The sequence below is a fragment of the Helianthus annuus genome, chromosome 16 (assembly GCF_002127325.2).
Source record: "Helianthus annuus cultivar XRQ/B chromosome 16, HanXRQr2.0-SUNRISE, whole genome shotgun sequence".
Lineage (NCBI taxonomy): Eukaryota > Viridiplantae > Streptophyta > Magnoliopsida > Asterales > Asteraceae > Helianthus > Helianthus annuus.
Genome location: NC_035448.2, coordinates 4,488,736 through 4,513,693, shown reverse-complemented (window position 1 = coordinate 4,513,693; position 24,958 = coordinate 4,488,736). Strand labels below are relative to the sequence as shown.

The 24,958-nt window shown below is 35.9% G+C and overlaps 2 protein-coding genes and 2 long non-coding RNA genes across 6 annotated transcripts; all 4 read right to left on the bottom strand.

Annotated features, from left to right (window-relative positions):
* Nucleotides 1–234: 234 nt before the first annotated feature.
* On the bottom strand, nt 235–1,467 carry LOC118488423. 2 transcript variants are annotated; one of them, XR_004884670.1, is made up of 3 exons: nt 1,271–1,467; nt 633–892; nt 235–410 (listed from the first exon to the last, which is right to left on the bottom strand). It is a non-coding gene; the product is annotated as an uncharacterized LOC118488423 (long non-coding RNA). The 2 variants fall into 2 exon arrangements; XR_004884669.1 differs by having other exon boundaries at nt 633–1,052; nt 1,338–1,467.
* A 2,801-nt stretch (nt 1,468–4,268) lies between these two features.
* LOC110915890 lies at nt 4,269–5,301 on the bottom strand. Of its 2 annotated transcripts, XR_002579334.2 has the most exons (3): nt 4,723–5,301; nt 4,417–4,535; nt 4,269–4,322 (listed from the first exon to the last, which is right to left on the bottom strand). XR_002579334.2 is itself a non-coding variant. In XM_022160635.2 (2 exons), exons 1-2 carry the CDS (start codon nt 5,218–5,220, stop codon nt 4,512–4,514), a joined length of 522 nt encoding a protein of 173 aa, XP_022016327.1. In that variant the 5' UTR covers nt 5,221–5,301; the 3' UTR covers nt 4,295–4,511. The 2 variants fall into 2 exon arrangements, 1 of the variants encoding a protein (XP_022016327.1); XM_022160635.2 differs by having other exon boundaries at nt 4,295–4,535.
* Nucleotides 5,302–17,734: 12,433 nt separating this feature from the next.
* LOC118488422 lies at nt 17,735–18,805 on the bottom strand. The gene is made up of 2 exons (XR_004884668.1): nt 18,739–18,805; nt 17,735–17,975 (listed from the first exon to the last, which is right to left on the bottom strand). It is a non-coding gene; the product is annotated as an uncharacterized LOC118488422 (long non-coding RNA).
* Nucleotides 18,806–22,848: 4,043 nt separating this feature from the next.
* Nucleotides 22,849–23,313, bottom strand: LOC110918862 (uncharacterized mitochondrial protein AtMg00810-like). The gene has a single exon (XM_022163142.1). The coding sequence runs from the start codon at nt 23,311–23,313 to the stop codon at nt 22,849–22,851; it is 465 nt and encodes a 154-aa protein (XP_022018834.1).
* Nucleotides 23,314–24,958: the final 1,645 nt, after the last annotated feature.

Genomic DNA, 24,958 nt, shown 5'->3' with positions numbered 1-24,958 from the left:
CATGCCCCTATAATGCCCATGAGTAATGGTGTAAGGGCATAATCAAAATCTTTCATGCCCTTATAAAGCCCCATTACATATGGTCTTAGTGTGGTTAACAAAACAATTGGATAAACGATAAAACTTGCCTAAAATAATATTCAATCTGCCACCTGTTTCCATAAATAGGTTAGATAGTTGTAATTGTCTTTGACATAAACAAATACATTTAGGTCTTTATAAGTGATTAACACATATTTTGTAGGCAAATATATACAAACAAACACATATTTTGTTAGTAACTACTCAAAAAAGATAAGACAATGCAACTTACAATTGAGAATTAAATATATAAAATGATTTGTCTTGACGCGACCATCTAAACCAAACTGAATTTGCATGTTGTTTAGGATGAAACGGGTCGAGCCGACCTGTATTTAAATAAGGCTCTATAAGCAACAATAATAAATAAAATATGGATTCTAATTAAGTGGGGAATTATGTTCATCCCAGATGAATATAAAATGGATTGAGAAAAGAATAATGCAAGATTATTACCACAAAAAAAAATATTTTTAGTAAAAATTATGAATTAAATGTTTCAAGAGATTATAAGGTTAAAAAATAATCTATGAGTGTATTAGATAGCTTACCTCATGTAAATCCACATGTATGCACCTTCTCAGATCAGGAGTTGAAGGCATTGTATAATCCGACAATCGTATACATTCATTTCCAACCTATTACCACTATTTGCTCGCAAACTAACAGAATATGTCTAAGTTGATTGTCATATCATATGCCAAATAGTTACAAAATATATAGATAACTCACAAAAGGAAAATCAAGTAATTGTAGAAGCAACAATGTTTAACTCAAATGAAACAAGATTCTTCATTGATTGAAAGGCTAACTACAAAAAGAGAGAGATAGATGGAGGAAAACAGAGTCAGCAAACAGGAAAGATTAACTTAGAAAATTGTATAAATCCAAATATGAACATATATGACAAATCAATGAAAACGATGCTTACACACACAAAAAAATGCCCAAAATCTATGCAATTCTGAAACCTGCGATTTTTTTGAAAAAAAAACATGAAAGCAGGTCTTGATGTTGATAACTACTCAACTGGGCAAGCGCCCTTATTGTTATTCGAAATGGGTTTCAATTACTTTTAACAAATTAAACGCGGTTCATCCATTCCCTTTATTCCTAAACCAACATCCCCCGTCGATTTCTTTCTTAATTCCCAAAGTTAATTTCAATAAACAACATTCATATTCAATACCTGAAATCGAATTTTAGGGTTTCAGTAGGAATGAAGATGAATAGAACTGAAAAGAGATGACACTCACCAACAAAGGTGTGCAGATATACTTTACCATCGAGAACCAAACACCGTTGGTTCCTCTACGTAATCACCCTAAACCCTGACAATCACCATCTTGAACAACCTTTGGTAAACCAACGCTTGACTGGGGTTTCATCTGAGGGCATGTTTGGGTAAGCTTTTTGAAACAACTTATTGACTTATTGGCTTTTTGAAAAGTCATAAGCTCTAAAATGATGTTTGGCAAAGAGGGTGTATGTGAGGGGGAAAAGCCAATAAGTCAATAAGTCACAAAATCCTGACTTTTCCAAGAAGCCAATAAGTCAATAAGTTGTTTCAATAAGCTTACCCAAACATGCCCTGAATAGGTAGGGATGAACTTGCTGAAGTACGACGCTTCGTTGGGTGGGATGGAAACGCACGAACACATTCAATCACCTGCATTATGCATTAATGGGGAAGAGAATCGTCACATTGAAATACCTAGATTGCCCTCTCTAGCGTCTTAAACTTGAGTGGAACTACCAATTAAATGGCTTACACATCCTTGTAAATGGTGCTTTATAACTTATAAACATGATAAAATTACAATATTGTACATCACTTCTCATTTTTATAATAGTATAGATTCAAACACAATGAATAGTAACATTAAAATTAAAACACATAACATATATGAAAATTCAAACACAATGAATAGTAACATTAAAATTAAAACACATAACATTATTAAGGGATGAGCAAATAGTATCGGGTATCGGTATCAAATTTACCAAACTGGGTATATTTCTCGCACCGAATCGATACCGACTTTTACATTTTCGGTATCGGTTCGGCATCGGTATTCACCGGTTTTTACCCTCAAACACCGGTACCGTACCAGTACCGACCGGTATCGAACCGTACCGTACCGTACCAGGTATATTCGGTACCAGTACTCACTTTTAGGGATTTTCGGTAATGGTATTGTTGGTACCGGTTGGTACCGAGCTCATCAAATCCTGTAGCAACGTAGCAACGCAAGTAATTGCACCGTTTAGATTACTTTTCATACACAAACCAATGAATAGTAACATCATCAAGGGGATGAGAAAATGATATCGGGCACCGGTACTGGCATCAAATTTACCAAACCTGGTATATTTTGGTACCGAATCGGTACCGCCTCTTGACATTTTTGGTATCCGTTCGGCTCCGGTATTCAACGGTTTTTACCCTCAAATACCGGTACCGTACCAGGTATATTCGGTACCGGTACCCACTTTTGGGGATTTTCGGTAATGGTATTTTCTGTGTCGGTTGGTACCGAGCTCATCAAATCCTGTAGCAACGCAAGTAATTGCACCGTTTAGATTACTTTTCATACACACTGTAAGTAAACTATATTTCGTTTGAATGTGGTTTTATATATACATCAACTTATTTTGTTTTCTTTTTTGTCTTTTTCTATAATGAATGAATTGTAGCATGTAAAATTAACTTTGATATTTGGATTATTGATAAGCAGATCATATCAAATCATGTAATCAAACCGGTATTATATCGGTACCAAATTTACTATACCAATCATTTTCGGTACCAATTTGGTACCCACCTTTTGGCATTTTCAGAACCGTTACTTTCGGTTCGACACCGGTCTAGCACCATACATGTATTTACTGATTTTTACCTTCAAATACCATACCGTATGGTACCGAGCATTTTCGGTGCCGGTACCTAATTTCAAAGATTTTCCGTATCGGTACTTTCGGTGTCGTTACCGGTACCGAGCTCATCCATATTTTAACGTGTTAGCATCGTAATAACTAAACTGAAAACAACCGAATTTCCAACGTGTAGGACGTGTGGGTCCTATTATTATATATCCTGTTATTTAAAATCGCTTTTTTTAGGACGAAGTGACTATCGTTACCAAGTCATTTTTATTTATATTTTGATATTCGTTATCTGTTTGTCGTTGCCGACACGCATTTTGCAGACATTAGATCCCCGCCGCAACGTGCGGGCGGAAAATCAACTAGTTTTGATATATAGACCATTTGTAACGGTTAATGTGCTTTAGATGTATTTTCTGTCATATGAGCGCATACCAAGCATTATCTTTTTTAGCCAAAAGTTTGCACAATGGTTAGTACCCCTTAATGCCCATTTAAGCATTACTCAATTATTTTTTTATTTTATCATTTATATTATTCTACTATTTTAAATTACAATAAAACATAGTACAAACTTCTCTTCGTATTTGATTAAATATTTCATTCATTAATTTATTATTTAAAAGCTATGCAGTTAATATCGGTGAGATATCGGTGATATATCGGTCCCTTAGTAAAATATCGGTGCCAAATATCGGTCAAAATATCGATACCGATATTATCGGCGATATTGACCGATATCACCGATATATCACCGATATTTGACCGATATAACCGATATATCACTAATATATCACTGAATTATTGGTGTTAAATTGCTATATATATAAATTCTATATTATATTAAAATTACCGATATTCCACCAATATCACACCAAGATAACCTATATTTCAAATATCGGTCCTTTACCAATATCCGATATTTTACCGCATTAACTGCATAGTTTACAAGGTACACATAAATAAACAACCCGATATTAAATTGAAACCAAAGAGAATGTTTTGTTTATGTCCACATTTTTTTCATATGCACCTCCACATCCCCTCATCACTTTCTCTCTCTAACAATCAATAGGAGATCTTGCTGGAAACCTAGCTAGCTTCTCTCTAACATATTTCTAATGATAGACCAGTGGTTTCGGTACCAAATATGTAATGTGTTAATTAACTAAATATAATGATAGGAAATGTAACATTATGCTAAAAGAGAGACCCATTCATAACCTTAATTAACATAATCTAAATACATTACACAATATTTGGTTTATCTCTCACAGCACAACCAACCAGGAAAGTAATGATGATTCATTCACACAACACACAACCGAAATCTTAAAACGAAACAGGTTCATAACCTCAACTTTATTCATACAACACACTTGAAAAACCTATTAATGATTCATTCACACAGCACACAACCGAAATCTTAAAACGAAACAGGTTCATAACCTGAACTTTATTCATACAACACACTTGAAAAAGCTAGCTATTGTCCCCAGACTTCCCAACTTCAAAAGTCTCAAAACATCGATGTTGATACCAACTTATTCTGCACTGATCATTGGAAGCTGCAGAGAAGATAAAATTGGATCACAGTTTGACTACATTTCAAAAAATAATTGTAACAATGGATTTACATGTACAGTTAGGCTACCATTTGGATCCTACAAAGTATTTAGAGATTATGAATTATATATCATCTTTATTACAATATAATAATACATGAGTTTATAACCTATAAATAGTACGTAATACCTGAGAGATGAGTTGGTTAGAGTGATCAGCAAGAAGAGGACCATATGTGCAAGTCTTAACCTCCTCAAAATACGCTCTATTGTACGTTAAATTTGTAGTCGCATATTCAAACAGGAGATCTTCGCCAACCACTGTGACATCGTACATATCTATCCATTCGCCCGAAGAGAATTGATCCTTATGGCCTATCATCCCGGAAATTTTACCAAAGGTGATCTGTCCGGTAAACACTGGGGCGAAGTAATTGGGGATTACGTACTGTACATAACATGGTTCCTCAAAGTGGATGGTGAAGTTGACGGTGGGTGGCAAAAGGCCTACGAGGGATATAGAGAAAGATTCGACGGGATCAGGTATAAGGCCGGGCGGAAATCCAAGGAGTTGGAGAAGTTGGTGTAAGTTTAAGCTTAAGTTTTGGGATGCAGAGGTGGAAGGTGTGAGTGCGACAAGGGCGAGGAGGAGGAGGAGGAGAGACATGTGAGAATTAGCAGTTGCCATGGTTAAATATATATATTGCTTCTTAAGTTAAGTTGTGACGAGGACTTGATAAAATGAGACTGTAGTATATATAGGCAACAAAAGCCATCCTATGATGAGTTTAAGTGCACACATTTGCTTTATATACGGATTTGCATGGCTACTTATAATATTATTGTGAATTATAGCATCTTTGAATACAAAGTGAATGGCTACATTATGTGGTATGTATCTTTAGTGTTAGGCAATAAAGTAACTAGGGTGAATCGTATATTCATATTCATAATAACTTTGATGTGTATTCATAAAGTAATGGAGGTTTTAAATTGATTAGAGAAATTGGCATATGTCTTGTATGTGAAGAGAGAAAATCCATAAATATAGAATTCTCTTTATGTCCTTCCATTATCTTCTTTTGCTTAAAACTAATCTTAACCCTCTATATCTAAGATCAATGGACTAGAATTATTATTATTTTTATTCTTCTTATATATTTTATCTTTTATATTTGATCCTAATCCATAAACGGATACAAATTATTAAATTTTATTAGAATACTCAAAATAATTAAACGATGAATATGAATGTTGCGGGGTATTTTAAGAGGTGAAAGTTTGACGCAAGGAATAGTTTAACATAAGCATTTACTACTAATAATTGTCTAACATTGAAAAAATAAAGGAAAAATGTGACCTCAGCCACATATCAACCCACGTAGATACGACCTACGTGGCTTCAATGTTCATTACACATGACTTGCATTACACTTGTCAATTTTAAGTATCAAGTGAAAATAAAAAATAGTGAAAAATATACGTTAAAACAACATTTAATTGAGGAATGATTTCCTTTAGTGAATAAATATACTTAAAATTGCCTTTAGTTAAAATAAAATAAATACATATTTTTTTGGTTGGTGATGTATTATTCCATTCCAATCAACGCAAAAGAAAAAATGAAAATACGGATAATTGAAATTCTCAAATTTTTTAATGGGATTTGGTTCGAATTCCAACAGTTTTTGGTAGATCAAATGGCATCTTCATTGACAAAAGATCCAAGCTTCAAAGCAGCATTAGCAGCGGCTATTTCGGGAAGAATGATTCAACAAAATCAGTCACAAAAATGGTAGCTAGCTAGATGAGATCATGGATGATGTATATATCACATGGTTAAAGAAAACAAAGAAAGTGGTCTAGTGGTAGGAAGCTTCAAGGTGTTTGATATTGATAGTTTAGGAAGTTGTGGTGGGTTGGTTTGCTTCCAAATTTAATGGGATTTGGTTCGAACCAAGAGATCATATTGGCCCATACCAAAACCCTTTCACGTGGAAAATTATCCATTGTGACCATTTACGTGGTTCAATCTGTCTATAGATAAAGTGGTCCTTCAATTTAATATACACAATTTATTGTGCAACACTTTCACATGCTTTCAATGCATTTCTCTCGAGTTTTCCCGTTTCTAAAGGTTACTTGTTGGATATATTAATGGAACATATCGTGAAATTATGTGATAATATAATGATGGATAAGTGTTTGGTTATAAAGGGTTTTGAACTGTCATGGTCAGTGTAGGTTGTTGACGTGCTTAGATAGTAACAAATAAATTGACACAAAACATAACCGAGTTTTAAGGATAAACACACTAATACTAGCTACACACGTTCTAGGCAAGCGTACCTATCAGTATATAGTATAGCCAAGGTAAGTATCAAAGTATCAATTCGTGGACACTAAGATCTATTAACCTATCTCTTTCGTAATATCTAACCTAAGTAACTTTTAAGAATCAGAAAACACTAAACAACCTATTTAATTAAATTTAGAAAACATTGATAAAAAGATAGCCAATTAGGTTCAGAATCAACCATTAGTAACGAGGGTGTAGTCTTAAAAAGCTAGAGCCCCCTCGAGTTAGTCCCATGTCTTCAAACCACCAAGCTATAGACACATCCAACTAGCTAGTTCTAAGTAACTAAGACATGTACTCATCCCTTGTGATCTAAGAGTCTCTTATATTGTTCTAGCAACCGAGATTAACGAACAGTGTGAATTACTATCTAGACTACTGAATTTACAACAAACCTTTATCTAGTTTCCAAACCCTTATAATCAGGTTCTTCAGGTAGATGGCCCATATAAATTACCAACATCGCAACAAGTTTGTCCTTTGCCTACTAAGCATCCAACCCTAAACTAACGATCAATATATAGCCTAAAGATAAACAAAGTAGATCTAACATTCATAACCTCATAGAAAGACCAAAATAATCCACAAAAACTCATTTGAACATCAATACTCAACATACAGATTACACTATCACAAGTTCATAAGCAAATCTTACAAAAAACACTTTCATAATAAAATCAACCAAGTCAATACAAAGTTACATGAATCATCATACACTAACCGGCTATGGCGCGGTTAGCTACTCATAGTAACAAACAAACCTAAAGAGTTCATTGAATACATGATAAAAACAACAGGACAAGTTAATACGAATGGTGCTAATTCAGTAAGGAACAATCTCTTGTCCTTTGGTACGTTCTTCTTCCTTGAATCCTCTCCTGAATCTCCGATCTTGAATCCTTGAACTTCCACAGCCCTTTTTTCGCTTTTTTCTTTTGGTTTCATCCGCTCTTAGGGTTTCTTCGACATCTTATTCTATTTATACGACCCATGTTTAATTTGGGTAGATTACGACCCGTCAACAAGAATCCAGGTCACGGCCCGTAAATGTAGGATCGTTTGCACGACCAAACGAGTCATTCAGAAGAGTTCTTGATCAAAATGAGAGGCGGAAACAGACGTTTTGATGTTGAATTAGCTTGATTTGCACTTAGAATCAATTAAACTGTCTCTTATATTGAATTCGCAACGTTTTACAGGCTGGAGACACTTCGGCAGCACCTCGGCACCGGAATCAGAAAGTTACAAATGAGATCCAAGACACACATATATATAGTGGATGCCAATTCGCATGGAATGGACCTGATCCATTTCGTACGAACTGGTCTTTCCATTTCATGCGAAATGGCCACATCCCACATGTTTCTCAATTTTCTCGTATATCGTGTCCTGATCTATCTAATCTATCACAAGACTCAATACAAGACGAAGTCGACAGACATATGCACCAACAGACTCCCCCTTGGATGTTGACGAAGTCTTCGGTGTCGAGTCTTCAGTATGACAAGTCTCCAGTCTTGAGCAGTCTTCACGCTCTTTTCAAAGTATCTGACATTGTAAGCATCCTCAATCTTCTTTCTTCTCTTTATTACCATTTATACTCCCCCTTGAATGTTGATCTTACAATCTTCAAGCTTCGATCTTCAAACTCCCCTTGAATGTTGATTCCATAGAGTAGGAGTTGGGTGGAAAGTCTATTTTTCCTAGAAAGTCTAGGAAGCAATGAGAATTGGACATGTGGCATTGAGTTATTTTAACTAAAAGGGCAACTATGTAATTTCACATTTTAATTTTATTTTTGGAATTTATTTTTCATTAACTAACATTCCATGATTTTCGGAATTTTTGTTTTTTTTCGAATTCAAATCTGGAGGTCAATGTGTTTATCTGGAAAACTATCAGCAGGTCTTGGTGATGTGTTTTACCAGTCAGAGAGGTTGAAGTCTGTGTGTTTTAACACTCTGAAGTCAATATATAATCAGGTTGTGTTTTAACAGTTCTTTTTGCATTTTAACACTCTGAACGTGTTTAATGTTGTTGTCTATGTCAAATTACATCACATTGTGTTTTTTTGATGATTGCACTACATCATAATGTGTTTTACAACAGGTTGTTTTCATACCGGAGTTTAACAAATCTGATTGTGTTTTAAGTCAGCAGATTTGCTGGAGGATTCTTGATATTGTGTTTTAACAGCAAGCAGATTTCTTGACATTGTGTTTTAACAGCAAGCAGATTTCTTGACGCTGTGTTTTAACAGCAAGCAGATTGCTGGCCATTGTGTTTTAACAGCAAGCATATTTCTTGACGCTGTGCTTTAACAGCAAGCAGATTTCTTGACGCTGTGTTTTAATAGCAAGCAGATTGCTGGAGGATTCTTGACATTGTGTTTTAACAGCAAGCAGATTCCTTGACATTGTGTTTTAACAGCAAGCATATTTCCTTGACGCTGTGTTTTAACAACAAACAGATTGCTGGACATTGTGTTTTAACAGCAAGCAGATTTATTGACGCTGTGTTTTAACAGCAAGCAGATTGCTGGAGTATTCTTGACATTGTGTTTTAACAGCAAGCAGTTTTCTTGACGCTGTGTTTTACCATCCATGCTGGTAATCCTTCCATTTATCAAGAACGACTCAGAAACCACGGTACAAGCCTCTCTACAATCATCAATTAAAACAGCAAAAACGCAGCCAAGTTACAAGCATATTACGACCGAAAACGTATATGCACTTCAAGAACTTTAATCACAACACAAGATATGAATACCTAGTGAAGAAAAGGGGTATGAACAAGCATTGGAACCGAAATCTGAATGCTTTTGGGGTCCTGTTTTGCGTCGCCAGCAGCAAGGGGAAAAAGATCGCAGGTTTAATTAGGTTTAGGGTTGGATTGGAGAGAGAGAGAGAGAGAAAATCAAATCAATAATGGAGAGAGAGAGAGGGAAAATCCATGAAAGTAGGGATTGCGGTTATCTAATTGATTTAAAACATGGTACATTGACAAAATTGCCCCTAGTCTTTTAAAACAATGAATTAAATAAATTAAAGAATTACAAGATTGCCATTGACTTCATCTCAACCATTAAACACACCCATTGGATGGCCCAGATCGCTTCCTAAACTTTCTAGGAAAAGCACACTTTCCGCAGGATCCCTACTCTGATTCCATAAATTCTTCAGTATCAGCAGCATCTATCTCGAGCTTTGTTCCAAGAGCTGAATCTGTCTCTTATGTCCTCAGACTCCCCCTTTCGATAAACTGGGATCACCGTCTGGAATTCAGTATCTACACAAACTCTACCTAAAAATAAGTTTTTCAATTGTTAAGATTTAACAATTTAGGAATCCCTGCTAACAACTTGTATTCAAATCATTCAAATTTAACATTTCAAAATCATTTCTCAATTCAAACAAACTCTCCCAAACCATTTGTACATCATGTTTAACATTCGGAATTTTGAAAATAAGTTTTCCAATATCAGTTGTCAAAAATAAAAAGAAATAAAATCTTTTTGGTTTTTCAAAATTTTATGCAAAAAACACAATATTTTTGGATTTTTGTTTTTAATGAAATGCAGTAAAAAATATTTACAGACACTATTTTTGTGAGTTTGTGTAAGAGGATCATATCAGTTTTTGAGACAAATCACTAACACCGTTAAGCTTAAAACATTTTAAGTTCTAAACGATTCACTTAGATTGTCAGTATACTGATCCACTTAAATTTTCACACAAAGTTCAATTGTTTCGAGATACGAGATTAGTGTTTTAATGGACTTTATTCGCATGTCCCACCTCAGAATATGCTACAGTATCCAGACTTCTATATTCAGTCTTACAGGTGAATGTACACTAATGATATCTGTAAACGGGTAATGCGAGACCATGAGAGCTCAGGTTAGAAATTCCGTTCAGACAAAGAGATGATGGCTCGTCTTTCGGTGTGTCCCGTTTGGTGATCTTTTCTTTAACAGCACATGATTTGCATTTTTCAATGTTTCATCATTTTTTATGCTGGGGGTAGGCTTTATGATTAAAGCTTTGCAATGTATTATACGAGGACTAAGCTATTGCTCCCGCAAAATCGGAAGTCCTGGTATAATAGCCCAGATATTATCACGCACAAAGACCTAGTATGTCAGAAATAGAAAAAATCTTTCAAACAAGATTTCGGGGGTTACCCATATATCCGAGAGATGTTCCCCACGAGATAAGTAAGTATTCGATATTTAGGTTTATATCTCGAAAACAATTTACTGAATGAGTAAAAACCTACTGGCATATCATTAGTGAGATCGTTTATCACTTTTGACATTTCATATCTTTAGCGTGCTGTGATAGTCCACTGATGTACTATCATTTCCTCTTTTATACAACAAAACTCGTTTTTGAATTTTTCAATGTTTTTGGATTTTGAAATTTATCATGTTTTTGGATTTTTCAAATTTTCTAAATTTCTAAAATTTTTACTCCCCCTAAAATCAAAAATACGTTTCAATTTTTTATTTTCAAGGAAAATTTGAAAACAAACTGTACAAATAAAGTGACAACTGTTGTGAATTGCTTCAAATCGACATCCACTTGGCTTAAACAATCAGAACTCCCCCTGACAACAAACTATTTTCCCATTATGATTTCAAAACATTTAAGTTTGTTTTAATCAAAATGGTTTTTTCGGAAAATTAGTTTTGTTGATTTCACCACTTGTAGAATTGGGGTTTAAGTCGTCACATTGTTTTCTCAACCATTTGTATGAAAGTTAAATCAAGTTCAACTTAATGACCTTGATTAACCACTTGTAGGTGAAAACCTCTTCTTTCAACCATTTGTAGGTTCACTTAACCACAATACCATTTGTAAGTTGAGATATGACAATTTTCAAGAATACTACCACTTGTAGGTCGAAATATCACTTTCGTGAATTTCTCAAGAAAGATGCCGATTCATGCTCCACGATTACCAACTTGGGAGATCCGGCAAGTTAGGATTTTTAAGTATGGAATACAGACACCCTAGCCTGGCTAGCTTTGGGTGCTTCTGGTTCAATTTCACTTGGGGTTTGAACATTTCTTTTTTGCTTCATAAAATTGTTTTACCCCTTTGGCCCTTCCATCGACCATTTTCCCAAAAATATTTTTCACTTTTCCATTAAATGCTTTTTCGACATCAAATTCTTTCTTTTCAGAATAGAATTGATTCGAAATCTCCACTTCACCAACTTTTGATTTTAAATTTTCAGCCCGCAATGGTGGAAAGTTGACATCATCCATTGGTGGTACTGAATTTTCACTTTTAACCTCAACTTGTGGCTCCTCTGACTTTAACGAGTTAGATTCATCGCCAGACTTCACATCTGATTTCTTAACAACCCATGTTTGGTTGTTAAGATTCACTCTTCTTTTGTAAAACCTTTTTGAACATTCACCAACTTCATATGTTGAGTTTTTAAACAAATTGAAATTTTCAATTGGTGGTTCAGTTTTATCAACAACTTTTTCTTTGAGTTTAGAAACAACTTCCTGTTTTGTGTTGGTTGCCTTTGGACAATTCCAGGCCATGTGACCAACTTCTTGACATTGATAACAGGTTCTTGTCTCCTTTTTCTGATTAGCTCCATTCTTTTCAAACATTTGTTTTTCTGCAAAGAACTCTCTGTTCGATTGTTTCCAGAATGACCTCTTTTCTTCTTCCTCAGAACTTGACCCTGAAACAAATATTGTTTTAGTTTTAGAAATTTTCTCATTTTTATGATTTTCAGGTGGAATGAAACCTAAACCTTTCTTTTTAAAATTACTGTTATGGTTTGGTTTCTTTTGAAAACCAGAACCAGAACTGTAACCCTTTTTCTTGTTCAATCTTTGTTGAATTCTTCAAGTATACTTTTTAGGTTTTTCATTAAGATTTACATCTTTTATTTCAGAAATATTAATTTCTGTTAATTTGAAAACATTTTTAATCTTTTCAATTTCAACACTTCTTATTGGAAATTCCTTATCAGAAAATAATTTGTCTGAATCATTCAAAGTATATGCAACTTTGAATGTTTCGTCATTCAAATTAGATTTTGGTAACAAAAATTCTTTATTGTAAACCCTTTTGACCGATGATTTTGGACTGTCAACTGATGAACTCGAACTCTCGGATTCGGATTTTGACTCTGACTCCTCATCTTTATCCAACACCTGATTGACCACTTTCTTTATTAACTCAGACTCATGATCAGTGTCAGACGATGTGAATGTGACGTCAATGTTTTCTAGTAACTCGTCAGTTGTTTCAGACTTCAATTTTATATTGACTGCCTTTTTGACTTGTTACTCATTTGGTTTTCTGGGAGAATAACCTTCCTAGATCGGAGGCGGACACTTGTTATAATTTGCACTTTGTTTCTTACCAGTATCCTTCTCTTCTGTCTTTTTATCTTAAAATGCTTCAAAACCTGCAACAGTTGGATAAATTCTATCAATCAAATAATCAGAACTTGAATAACTTTGCAGCAATCTTCTGATTCTTTCAATCTCAATTTTTCCACTTTCCAACTCCTGCTTCAATTTTGCACACTCCTCAATATAATGATTTATAGCCTTCTGCTTAGACATCATCACTGCATTCATCATTGTTAAGGCATCTTCCCTTTCTGAGTTTATCTTTTGCAAACTGTTAAGTGTTCTGTTCAAAACATCATACGATTCTTTCACATACTTGACATCAAACAATAATTTTTCTTTCATCTTGTCAAGCTCACTATACTTCTTGTCTTCCTCTTCACAATGTTTGCACGGTTCCAAACATTTTAGACAAGGTTTTGTGACTTCTACAATCTTTTCAATTTCAACAATCTTCTCAACAATTTTAACTTCTTCACTCTGTTCATTCTTCACCTTCTGAGCAACATTCTCACATTTTGCCTCTTTCTTTTCTTTTGCAACTCGTTTCTCCTTTAGCTTCTCCAATTTATCTGCAAAATAAAATTTGAAACTTTCAGTAGATAAATGAGTTTTTCCAATGTTAATTTGATTAATTTCTTCTTCATCATCACTACTATCAGTTGATGATTGATCAAAGACTTATGTCTTTTCCGAACTATTCTCTGAAGAAACAGACTCTCCATCTTGGCTTTTCTCATCATCTGCAAACACATCCATCCACTCTTTCATCAACTCTGGTTCTTGAATTATTTGTGCAATGAATGCTCTAAACTTTGAATCAGCCGGAATGTATTTGTCCCAGCTAAAACCTTCTGGCACTCTTTCATCATCTTGATTAACTAGATAAGCTTTCTTCTTTTCATCTTCAATAGCATGTGATGATGACCGTTGTTGAGCAAGTTGTTGATATATAGCTTTCCGATAATAATCATCATTCCCGAACGGATTCTGAGCTCCACCTGCATCGAAAACAAGTAACTTTAGACTTATCAAAACCTAAAGTAGAAACATTAGCATCACTAAAATTATCTCTTCCTGTAATCTGCTTAAATTTCTCAGCTCTTCTCAACATACTCGCTAAACACCACTTAATATCCATAAGCTCCATTTCCTCAGCATCAAACTGATCGTAATCCTCTTTTGTCAACATAGGATTTCTGATCCTTCCCGCAATCAAACCCTCATAAGATTCTAACACAGTAACAAGTAATGCCATATGACTTTTAGCAACTTCTTCAGAGAAATTCTGACCATTCTGAAGATGTAACGCAATACTGCATTGTAGTACATGACCATTACCATTGTTTGAACTTTAAACACTCGGATTGACACTTGGATATGAAGAAAAACCACTTGTGTTGATTGAGCTTTGATTTACTGATTCAGATTAGTTCTCTGCGCTGAAAGCGGTTTAGATCTTTGGACTTGCTTCAACATTTTGAACATTTCCTTTGTAGTACATCTTAATGTCTTGTTGACCGCTTTAATTGTTCATTCTAGCAATCTTTTGTTGTTCAAGATCTTGTCCCTCAAGTTTCTCAATAAATTGTGCAATCGACAATCTACTATACTCTCCGGAATTCTTCAAAATCATGAGGTATGTACCCCATTCTTTTTGAGGTAACGCATCGGCTAATTTCTCAACCCATTCCTCTAGAGTTTTAGTAATTTCCAATCGAGACATTGAACGCACTATATGACAATATCTCTCAATGAGAGTCTTTGTAGTTTCACCTAGCACACTTATAAACAATTCAAATTCTTTCTTCAATAATGATTTTTTACTCTTGATCATCTCTGCACTTCTTTCGAATTTTTTGCGAAGTGCATCCCAAATCGAATAAGCACCACCATCATGTTGAAGTAATATGAAAATATCTTTTTTCACAGCTTGTTGAAGTAAACTGACCATCATTTTTTCTGCCTTGTATATATCTCTCTCTTTATCTGAAAATTCCGAGATAATCTTTGCAACTCCCAAATCAGACAGTGGTCTAGCATACTTAGTTTCAATACTTTCCCAAGATCTTAGATGATTTGCTTGAACCCAATTTTCGAAAAGTTCTTTCCAACTATGATACTCTTCAATGGCCATCAGCTTTGGAGGTTTCTATAATGTTCCCGTTTCGTTTTCCATAGTTACACTCTGAGTAACAGTAACATGAGTACTCGGGGTAGTAGCAAACGCATTGTAGAATTCGTTTTCCATGATTCGATTCCAAAATTTCACAAACTTAGACTGTTCAAACGAATTGGAGATATTTCAAACGAACTGATGATGACTTCAAACGAACTGGATCCTTATACAATCTCAAACGAACTGGAAATCCAAATCCAAATCCAAGCAAACTGAGGTCTATTCTGTCCAATTAGTGTGAATTGGTTACCTTACAAACAATCTAGAACTCAATTCGTGCGAACTGAAGTCTGCTATGACCAATCCGTGCGAATTGAGGTCACTTTCAACCGAAATGGGGCAACTTGATGCGACCTGGGTCCACTTCGTGCGAATTGGAACTGTGAAGAGTTGATTCAAGCGAATTGGAGTATACTAGGTCCAATTCGTGCGAATTAGATCCAATTCATGCGAGCTGGACTTGTTCAATTCGTACGAATTGATGATGATGTCACACGATCGGATGGTTTTTGCCAAAATTGATCAAGTTTTAAGCGGAATTAAGGTTTAATTATTTCAAGGATTTGTTAAAACAGTATTACGCGTGTTATATGTGAAATTCAAGCCATTTTAACCGTGAAATCTTGTTTAATTTTGAAAAATCTTGTAAAAGAAGGTGTAGAAGTCAGAATTTTGATGAAATCAGGTTGAAACTAGTAAGAAATCTTCCTCCTGAGCCCTGATACCAGTTGTAGGATCGTTTGTACGACCAAACGAGTCGTTCAGAAGAGTTCTTGATCAAAACGAGAGGCAGAAACATATGTTTTGATGTTGAAATAGCTTGATTTGCACTTAGAACGAATTAAACTGTCTCTTATATTCAATTCACAACGTTTACAGGCTGGAGACACTTCGGCAGCACCTCGGCACCGGAATCAGAAAGTTACAAATGAGATCCAAGACACACATATATATAGTGGATGCCAATTCGCATGGAATGGCCCTGATCCATTTCGTGCGAAATGGACAATGTCCATTTCGTACGAACTGGTCTTTCCATTTCGTGCGAAATGGCCACACCCCACATGTTTCTCAATTTTCTCGTATATCGTGTCCTGATCTATCTAATCTATTACAAGACTCGATACAAGACGAAGTCGACAGACATATGCACCAACAGTAAACAAGTCAAGTCACGCCTTAGCGTTCTAGGGTTTCCAAGCAACAGGTCGGTGCACTAACTTGGGGCTCATGACCCGTAGCTCGCATACCAGTTCACGGCTCGTAAACAACAGAATTGGGTCTGCCTTCTACGCGACTTCAGTAATTTTCAATTATGGCCTTGAAATCCTCCATTTCACTTAGGAGTCTGTAAACACTCAGAAACAAACATTTAATCCATTCCAAGCAATATTTGCAACAAACTACTAAAATGCGGGTTTTATACTATAATAACATGTTGTATTTTAGAACCATCTGTTGTTTAAGCTAATAGCATATATGTATTGATGAAATATTGTTGTGTGTGGTATGTTTGTGTAGAAGTTGAATTAAATGATAAAATTTGTGTGATAATCATAGGAAGGTGGTTACCAAAAGGTAAGTGAGAGGATGTTGAATTTTGACAGTGGAGTAGAACCATTAGAGGAATCGATCATATCACTGTGAAGGTTCTTGATAACTTATAACATTTGAGGTAGTAAATATCAGTATTGACGTAATGCGGTTATCTTATATTACGGTGGTAGCTAGGGATCTTAAAAGGAACGCGGTGGTTCCAAACAGAGAAGATGAAACACAAGGGTGGTGATGGTGTCAGATGAGGGTGAGGACATATGAAGATGAACGAATGGGGTGGGTTGTTTAATAATAATAATAATAATAATAATAATAATAATAATAAGGGGCAATAACATCATTACACCTCATTTTAAAGGGTCAACTCGATGGTTAACTAACAGAAGGATGTAAACTGTAGAAAGTTTAAAACGATGTGGATGTAGATGCCCAAAGGTTTTTTAAAGTGGCCAAAAGTGTTAGGAATGTCTAACCACACATAAATTGATGACTAGTCAAAATATGTAATGTTATAGTGATGAGTCTAATACTTCCCTGATATAACTCGTCAAATCACATGTTTCACATTTATAATAAGTAATGCACTAGTAAAGAAAGAAATAGAGAGAAGAAGAAAACAATAATGTTAAATAATGTATTAGTAAAGAAAGAAATAGAGAGAAGAAGAAAACAATAACATTTGTATATTTATTGGTGAAGAAGGTAGAAGAAAAAAAAACTTAATCTTCAAGAGGTGGCAACAAAAGCGATAAATAAGTGACCCAGTTTCGATTCCTACTCTTACCATTTAGTTTCAGTCGCACCAGGTGATGATAAGAGACTTGGGGAGTAGGCGATGATCGCTAGCTTGATCGTTGAACTGAGAAGGTTTTATCTCACCGCACTGTCATGCCTCGGGGCGAGTGTTCACAGGCTTCGGCTCTAGTTGAGGGGTTTCCCTGATTCGAAAGCGGATGTATCCTGATATGATGAATTTCATCAATATTTCATTTAAAGGATTCGTTAACCGTTAAAAAAAATAGCAAAATTTTCACGTGAATAACCTTAAATTCGTATAAACCCCACAGGTCAAATCTAGGCTCAACCTCATGAATAGTTGAAGTTGATCAAGTCCATCCATCTAGCATATTAGGCTAGAGGGTATGGTGATGGTCCTCCAAGGGAGGATGATCCGCCACGTAGGCGTCACGTTATAGTCCTCCCAAGGATGGTCCATCCCACAAAACTAGAGGGTATGGAGGATGGTCCTAGATAATCCTACCCCACCACTTTTATGTTTTTTTATTTTTTAATCTTCTACTTTTTTTTTAACATTTAACAAATAAACTAACAAAATATTTTCATTAATATTAAAACCACATTACATAAACTTAAAAAAAACATAAACTAAAAAACATTATTTTACAACAAAATATTATTTTTATCTCAATAGAGGTTTAAGCATGAAACTAAATAAAAGGAATTTTTGTAACTTCAAGCTGTTTTTATAATAACATGAAACCACAGGGACCATTGTTGTAAATAAGCAAAACATTGAGAATCATTCAGATTTGAAAGGCCGCTCTGGTTGTCCTCTCCGATGAATCAGGCGAGATTCCGGCGAACCCGGAACACCTTATCCTCTTCGTTTTGATCCGGTTTTCATGCGTTAATTCCTATCTCCATATTATAATTGGAATTTAATATTTTTTTTATTAACGGTCAAAAAGCGAAGGGGGCCCACCAACTTAGGAACATCGCCAACGTACAGATGCTGCTGGTGAGGACGAGACGCGGGGGTGGGGGGGGGGGGTGGGGAGGGGGGGGGTGGGAGGGGGGACGGTATGCCAGTGTCGCCGGTCCTCAAAGAGGTGGAGCACCGTCCCCATACCCTATTTCCTGATATTGACGGAAGATCCATTGCTTTGAGCTTTTCCATCAAGTAGTTGGTTTATTGAGTGGTAGGTTTACTATACACGTGATATTGATGTCCCTTTCAACAATGTTAACAGATTAGCCAACATATATGACTTGACACATATCCATTGAAATCACGATCACGTGTTGTTTTTTTGTCTGTATTCCTTAAATACTTTACTTTACTTTTTTATTTTTATTTTTTATTTTTTTGTTAAATAAGTTGAAAAAACTTGAACAAATATAATATATCTTTGAGTAAACTGCGAAATGATTTGAGTTTTAGATTAAAGTGACAAAAGTAACCAAACTTTAAGGACTATTTTAGCAGTTTACTCTCTATCTTTTGTTTCCGTTTTCCAAAACAATAATTTTAGTTTAATACAAATGACTTTTAGTTTTAATATGCTCTATGGTTCTGGTTTAGGGCTACCTGGCCCGAAGGTTATTAGTAGCCTGGTCACAATACCAATGTAGTTCGTATAGTCTACATGAAGAAGTTATAAGACCAAAAAAAAACGCCTAAAGATATAACTTATTCAACAAAACCTATATAACTTATACAACAAAACCTATGTAATCTCAAAATAAGAGGGGCCTTTTAGGTTAAAATTTAACAATTAAAAAGTAAAATTAATAAGTCGTTTGAAAACCCTTTAAATGTTGGAATAGGAGGAGGTTAGGGATTCAATTTCGCTAAAGTGCAACATTTAGCCGTTAAAAAAGCCATGTGAAAAAGTGAATTTCCAATCTATAACATAAGGAAATTGCACATGGCTTTATAGCCTAGTGGCATCTTAAGGGTGAGATAAGGTTTTGGGATCAATATGTCCTGGGTTCGATTCTCACAAGGGGGTTTTTTCATATTTTTTGGGTTTCCTCCTGAATTTGTGTATAGGCATTATCCTAGTGGAGATATATATGATCGGGTGGTTCCGCTGGTGAAATAATACTCCAGTGGTCAATCAATGATCCAAATTTGTTGTTCAGAACATAGGGAAATTAGTGTTGTCAAAATTCAACCTTGTTAACTAGCAAGGTGAGGGTGATATATCGACTATAAACGTTTATGATTATGATTTTCTTGTATTCTCTCAACATGTTTTTCTTTTTCTAGTAAACACTATTGGTATTGATAGGTGAGATGTCAATTTGAAAGTTTTATTGAAATTGAGATTCAAAGGGCTACGGTGATTCTTTCTTGTCCTACGGTGCACATTTGTTTCCAAGTTCCCACCGTAGCCTACGGTATATACCGTAAGCTACGGTAATACCCAACATAGTTGGCTGAATTTTCTTATTTACAGCCACTTTGATTCGTTTTCGAATACGATTTCAGCCAAGCCATTCCCCGAGGGTTCTAAACACGTTTTGTGATGACATTATTACATTTTCATTTCTTTCAAATCTTTCCATATCATCACCAATTCATATCATACTTCACTAAAAAATAAAAAATAAAAATTACCTCTTCTTGCGTCTTGGAACGAACACACCCATTCTTGCGAGCTTTCGGTTTGAGTCCAAGCACTCTAACGTGCTCGAATCTCTCAAACCTAGGCTCTGATACAAACGTGTAACACCCATTTAAACGTAAGGTCAAAACCACAATTATAAATGCCAAAAATTTGATCCTTTATATTTTAACATAATATTTCCAAAAATACCCTTATGGTAACCATAACATTTACAACCACCAAAACGTTTTAAACTACATTTGTCCAAAACTAGTAAACCATAACCACCAAAACTAACTTACTTACAAAGGACACTACGTACAAAATAACACTTCACAACCTAAAAGAGTTTTGACCCGTTTGACATAAAAACATATTCGGGAGCACTTTGTGGGCATGAGGTGTAGTGTGTTCGACCCAAGCTCGCCGTCATCAAAGAAGAGATTTACCTATCATACACAACATCAAAGTATCCATTAGTTCAATATACTAAACAAAATTGAAGGCTTTCATTTACTTATGATTATTCGACTCGTTAACAAAATTCACCATTTGTTAACATCCTTGTTGTTGTCATTCTTTCCATACTATCATCAACTTTGTTATGAGCATTCATCTTTTATCATTTTGGAAACATTCAACATATGCCCCTTTTGACCCATCCGAAATGGGTCAATACATACCATACATTATTGACACACTTTCATCATTTTGACCCGTTATAACGAGTCCTTACTTAAGCCATTTCGTCATTTTGCTTTCAAACCATTTCGACCCATTTGAAGCGGGTCATTTCGCCTTCATTACCATTTCATTTCCTATTCATCTTTCAATACTCAACATATCAAAATTTACCATAGTCTACAATACGATTTTACACTAAGACTTAAATACCAAGATTTGCATTCATGATCTATATAAAGGATAAACGAAGTTCATAAGAACTTACCGTGATCTTGCGTTCCTAACGCCTTGGATTGACTTGTTCCTTCTTTTTTCTTCGCTCCTACACATCGCAACTTCATATACTTAGCTTTCATACAAACTTCATTACGTATGCATTCTTTGATGTACATTCTGACGTTAATTAATCACATACATTTTCATCATCATCATATTACATAATTTTAGCAAGCATTCATGTAAAATCACAATTAAACCAATTAAGGCATTTCATCGAACACATTGCGTGCGTACTATCCACAAAGCATAATGTACAGGTATCTTAAGCACATTTTTCATATTTCATCCATTGATTAGCATAACCATCCTCAACTTTACAATTTACCCTCCTAACCATGTACATTTAGTTCTGTATCAATTAACCAATGAAATACCATCAACACTTCCTCAAACATCAACATTATACTAATTTGCACATAAAACTTCACTAATCTTGATCATTCTATAACATACAAGTGGGTTTTACCCCAAATCATCAACATAGACAAAATTAAACATATTACAACATCTACACATTCATATCAACTAGCATTCATGTTATAATTTACATTACATTCACGGATTACATATGACCCACTTAATCAAACATCACTAAAACATAAAATTAGACTTACTTGATGTTAGAAACACTTAGGCTATCATAATTCTTGGTTCATGCATTCATTTATCCCTAAATTCCCCTTTCAATTTAACCAATTTGTGTCATTGAGGGGTTTGTTCTTCCCTGCTCTCTTCTACTTGCGCCAACACACACACAAGTCTGATGTGTGTGTGTTTTTGTTGTTTGGTATAGAGAAGAATCCTTGAATTGGGTTTGAATTGTATTGAGAATTGTACATTACAAAAATTAGGGATACACAAAGATGGTGTTTATATAGACCACCATATTACACACTAGCCCCTATACTATTTTTCCTTTCTTTCCGACACTCCCCCTCAAGTTGAGTAGTGGGATCTCCAATACTTAACTTGCTCAAACAACTACTAAAAGCGTTTTCGTTGATTGCTTTTGTGAGAATATCTGCGAGTTGATCCTTTGATGGTATATACGGGAGCTCTATGATCCTTTCCTCCAGTTTTTCCTTGATGAAATGTCGATGTACCTCCACATGTTTTGTTCGATCATGCTGAACTGGATTTTCTGAAATTTGTAATGCAGATGTATTGTCACACATAATTTTACTGGGTGCTGCCCTTTGGGAGAAACCAATGTCTTCTAGAAGTTTCCTGATCCAAAGAACTTCGCTTAACCCTCGAGCTATGCCCCTGAACTCTGCTTCTGCACTCGGCAGAGCGACCACCTTCTGTTTTTTACTCCTCCAGGTAACAAGGTTTCCACCAACCAAGGAGAAGTACCCTGATGTCAACCTTCGATTTCCCTTATCTCCTGCCCAGTCGGCGTCAGTGTAGAGCTCAACACTTAAATGCCAATTTGCTTTGAACAACACTCCATGGCCTGCGGTTCCCTTTAGATACCTTAGAATTCTCTTAGCGGCTTCCATGTGAGCAACTTGTAGTTAGTGCATAAACTGACTTACCACTCCAACAGCATACGCTATATCAGGGCGAGTGTGAGAGAGATAAATTAACTTGCCCACAAGTCGTTGATACCTTTCTTTGTCTGCAAGCTCGCCATTAGGTTCCATGTGGAGATTGTGGTTCACCGCCATAGGCGTATCTGCTGGTTTACAATCAATCAAACCAGTTTCTACTAGGAGATCAAGGACATACTTCTTTTGACAGATGAAAATTCCCTGTTTAGACCTGAGAACTTCTATTCCGAGGAAATACTTGAGATTTCCAAGGTCTTTCATTTCAAACTTTGAAAACAAATTCTTTTCCAGTCGTGCTATCTCTTCCACATCATTTCCGGTGATGATCATGTCGTCTACATATATGATCAGGCAAGTTACAAGACCGTTTCTTCTTTTGAGGAACAGGGTATGATCAGCGTTACTTTGGTAATACCCGTATTCTTTCATGGCCAAGGTGAACTTTCCAAACCAGGCCCGCGATGACTATTTTAGCCCGCATAGAGATTTTTTCAACCGACAAACCTCCCCATCTTTAAAACCCCCTAAAAAACCTGGAGGTGCTTCCATGTAGACTTCTTCCGCTAGCTCTCCATGGAGAAATGCATTTGTAACGTCAAACTGATGGAGATGCCAATTCTTATTGGCTGCCACGGAGAAGAGAACTCTGATGGTGTCCATTTTTGCAACCGGAGAAAACGTCTCAGAGTAATCGATCCCATATGTCTGAGTGTACCCTTTGGCTACAAGTCGAGCTTTGTATCTTCCAATAGAACCATCTGGTTAATACTTAATTGAATACACCCAACGACAGCCAATCGTTTTCTTTCCTTTTGGGAGAATGCACTTTTCCCACGTATTGTTTTTCATAAGAGCTTGCATCTCTGTTTCCATTGCTTCTTTCCAGTTCTTCTTACCTTGCGCTTCCTTTACAGAACCAGGTATTTGTTCGGAGTATAGAGAGGTAACAAATGCTTTCGCACTGTTAGATAAGTTCCCATTAGCTATATTAGCTACTGGATACCTTGAGCTTCTGGTTTCCCTCTCTGGCGAGTACCGTTATGGAGGGACCCCTCTATTGGCTCTAGGAGGGAGAGGGTATCTTCTGGTTGTCTCTGCTGCAACTGCTTCCACATGATCAACGACTTGTTCGAACCCTGTTCCACATCTGGTTCAGCTTGTGGAGTAGGTTCCGTTGTTGTCGGTTATATGTGTTCCCCTGTTGTCTCATGGTTATAAAACGTAGAACATCCAGGGTCCTCAGTATTTCTTACCTCAGGTATCACGTTGGATGGACTTTCTTCAATGGTACTGTGCTCCACAGATTGTGTGGCTGTGTTTGAAGCACTCGCAGTACTGTGAGGATTTTCTGTTGTTACTTCTTCAGATGAGGGAAATTGGGTTAGCCAACTCAGAGTGTCTATACATTCATTCTCCCCTGACCACTGAGTTGGGTGTCATAAAAGTATTTTATTTCAAGAAAATCAACGTTCATTGTGGTGAACATTTGATGAGTTTTTGGATTATAACATCGGTAACCTATTTGGTCGATCCCATAGCCGACAAACACACATTTCTCAGCACATGGACCGAGCTTGTTTCGGTTGATTTTGGGTATGTGGACAAATGCGGTACACCCGAAGATTCGAGGTTCAAGTGTAAGAGGATGGGGAATATTGGCAGACTTAGACAGACAATCCAACGGAGTCTTAAATTTAAGAGCTTTTGTGGGAAGCCGATTCAGGAGATACACAGAGGTAGCAAATGCCTCCGGCCAGAAAGATTTAGGAACCTGAGATTCGATTAAAAGGGCTCGAGTCATTTCAAGAATAATACGGTTCTTCCGTTCGGAAACACCGTTTTGTTCCGGGGTATGAGAACAAGAGGTTTGATGAATTAATCCTTTGGTTTTAAAGAACTGTTTCATGGATGTATTGACAAATCCCCCCCCCCCATTGACGGATCGAAGGATTTGGATTTGAGTTCGGAATTGGGTTTGAATCATAGCATAAAACGTGATAAATTTTCCGTAAACTTTGGTTTTGTTTTTTTAAAAATATACCCATGTCATGCGAGTGCAATCATCCACGAATAA

Coding starts and splice junctions, on each gene's coding strand:
- LOC110915890 (XM_022160635.2), bottom strand. CDS start 5,220: ATGGCAACTGCTAATTCTCACATGTCTCTCCTCCTCCTCCTCCTCGCC. Junction 4,536..4,722: donor CTAACCAACTCATCTCTCAG/GTATTACGTACT, acceptor TCTTCTCTGCAG/CTTCCAATGATCAGTGCAGA.
- LOC110918862 (XM_022163142.1), bottom strand. CDS start 23,313: ATGAAAGAATACGGGTATTACCAAAGTAACGCTGATCATACCCTGTTC.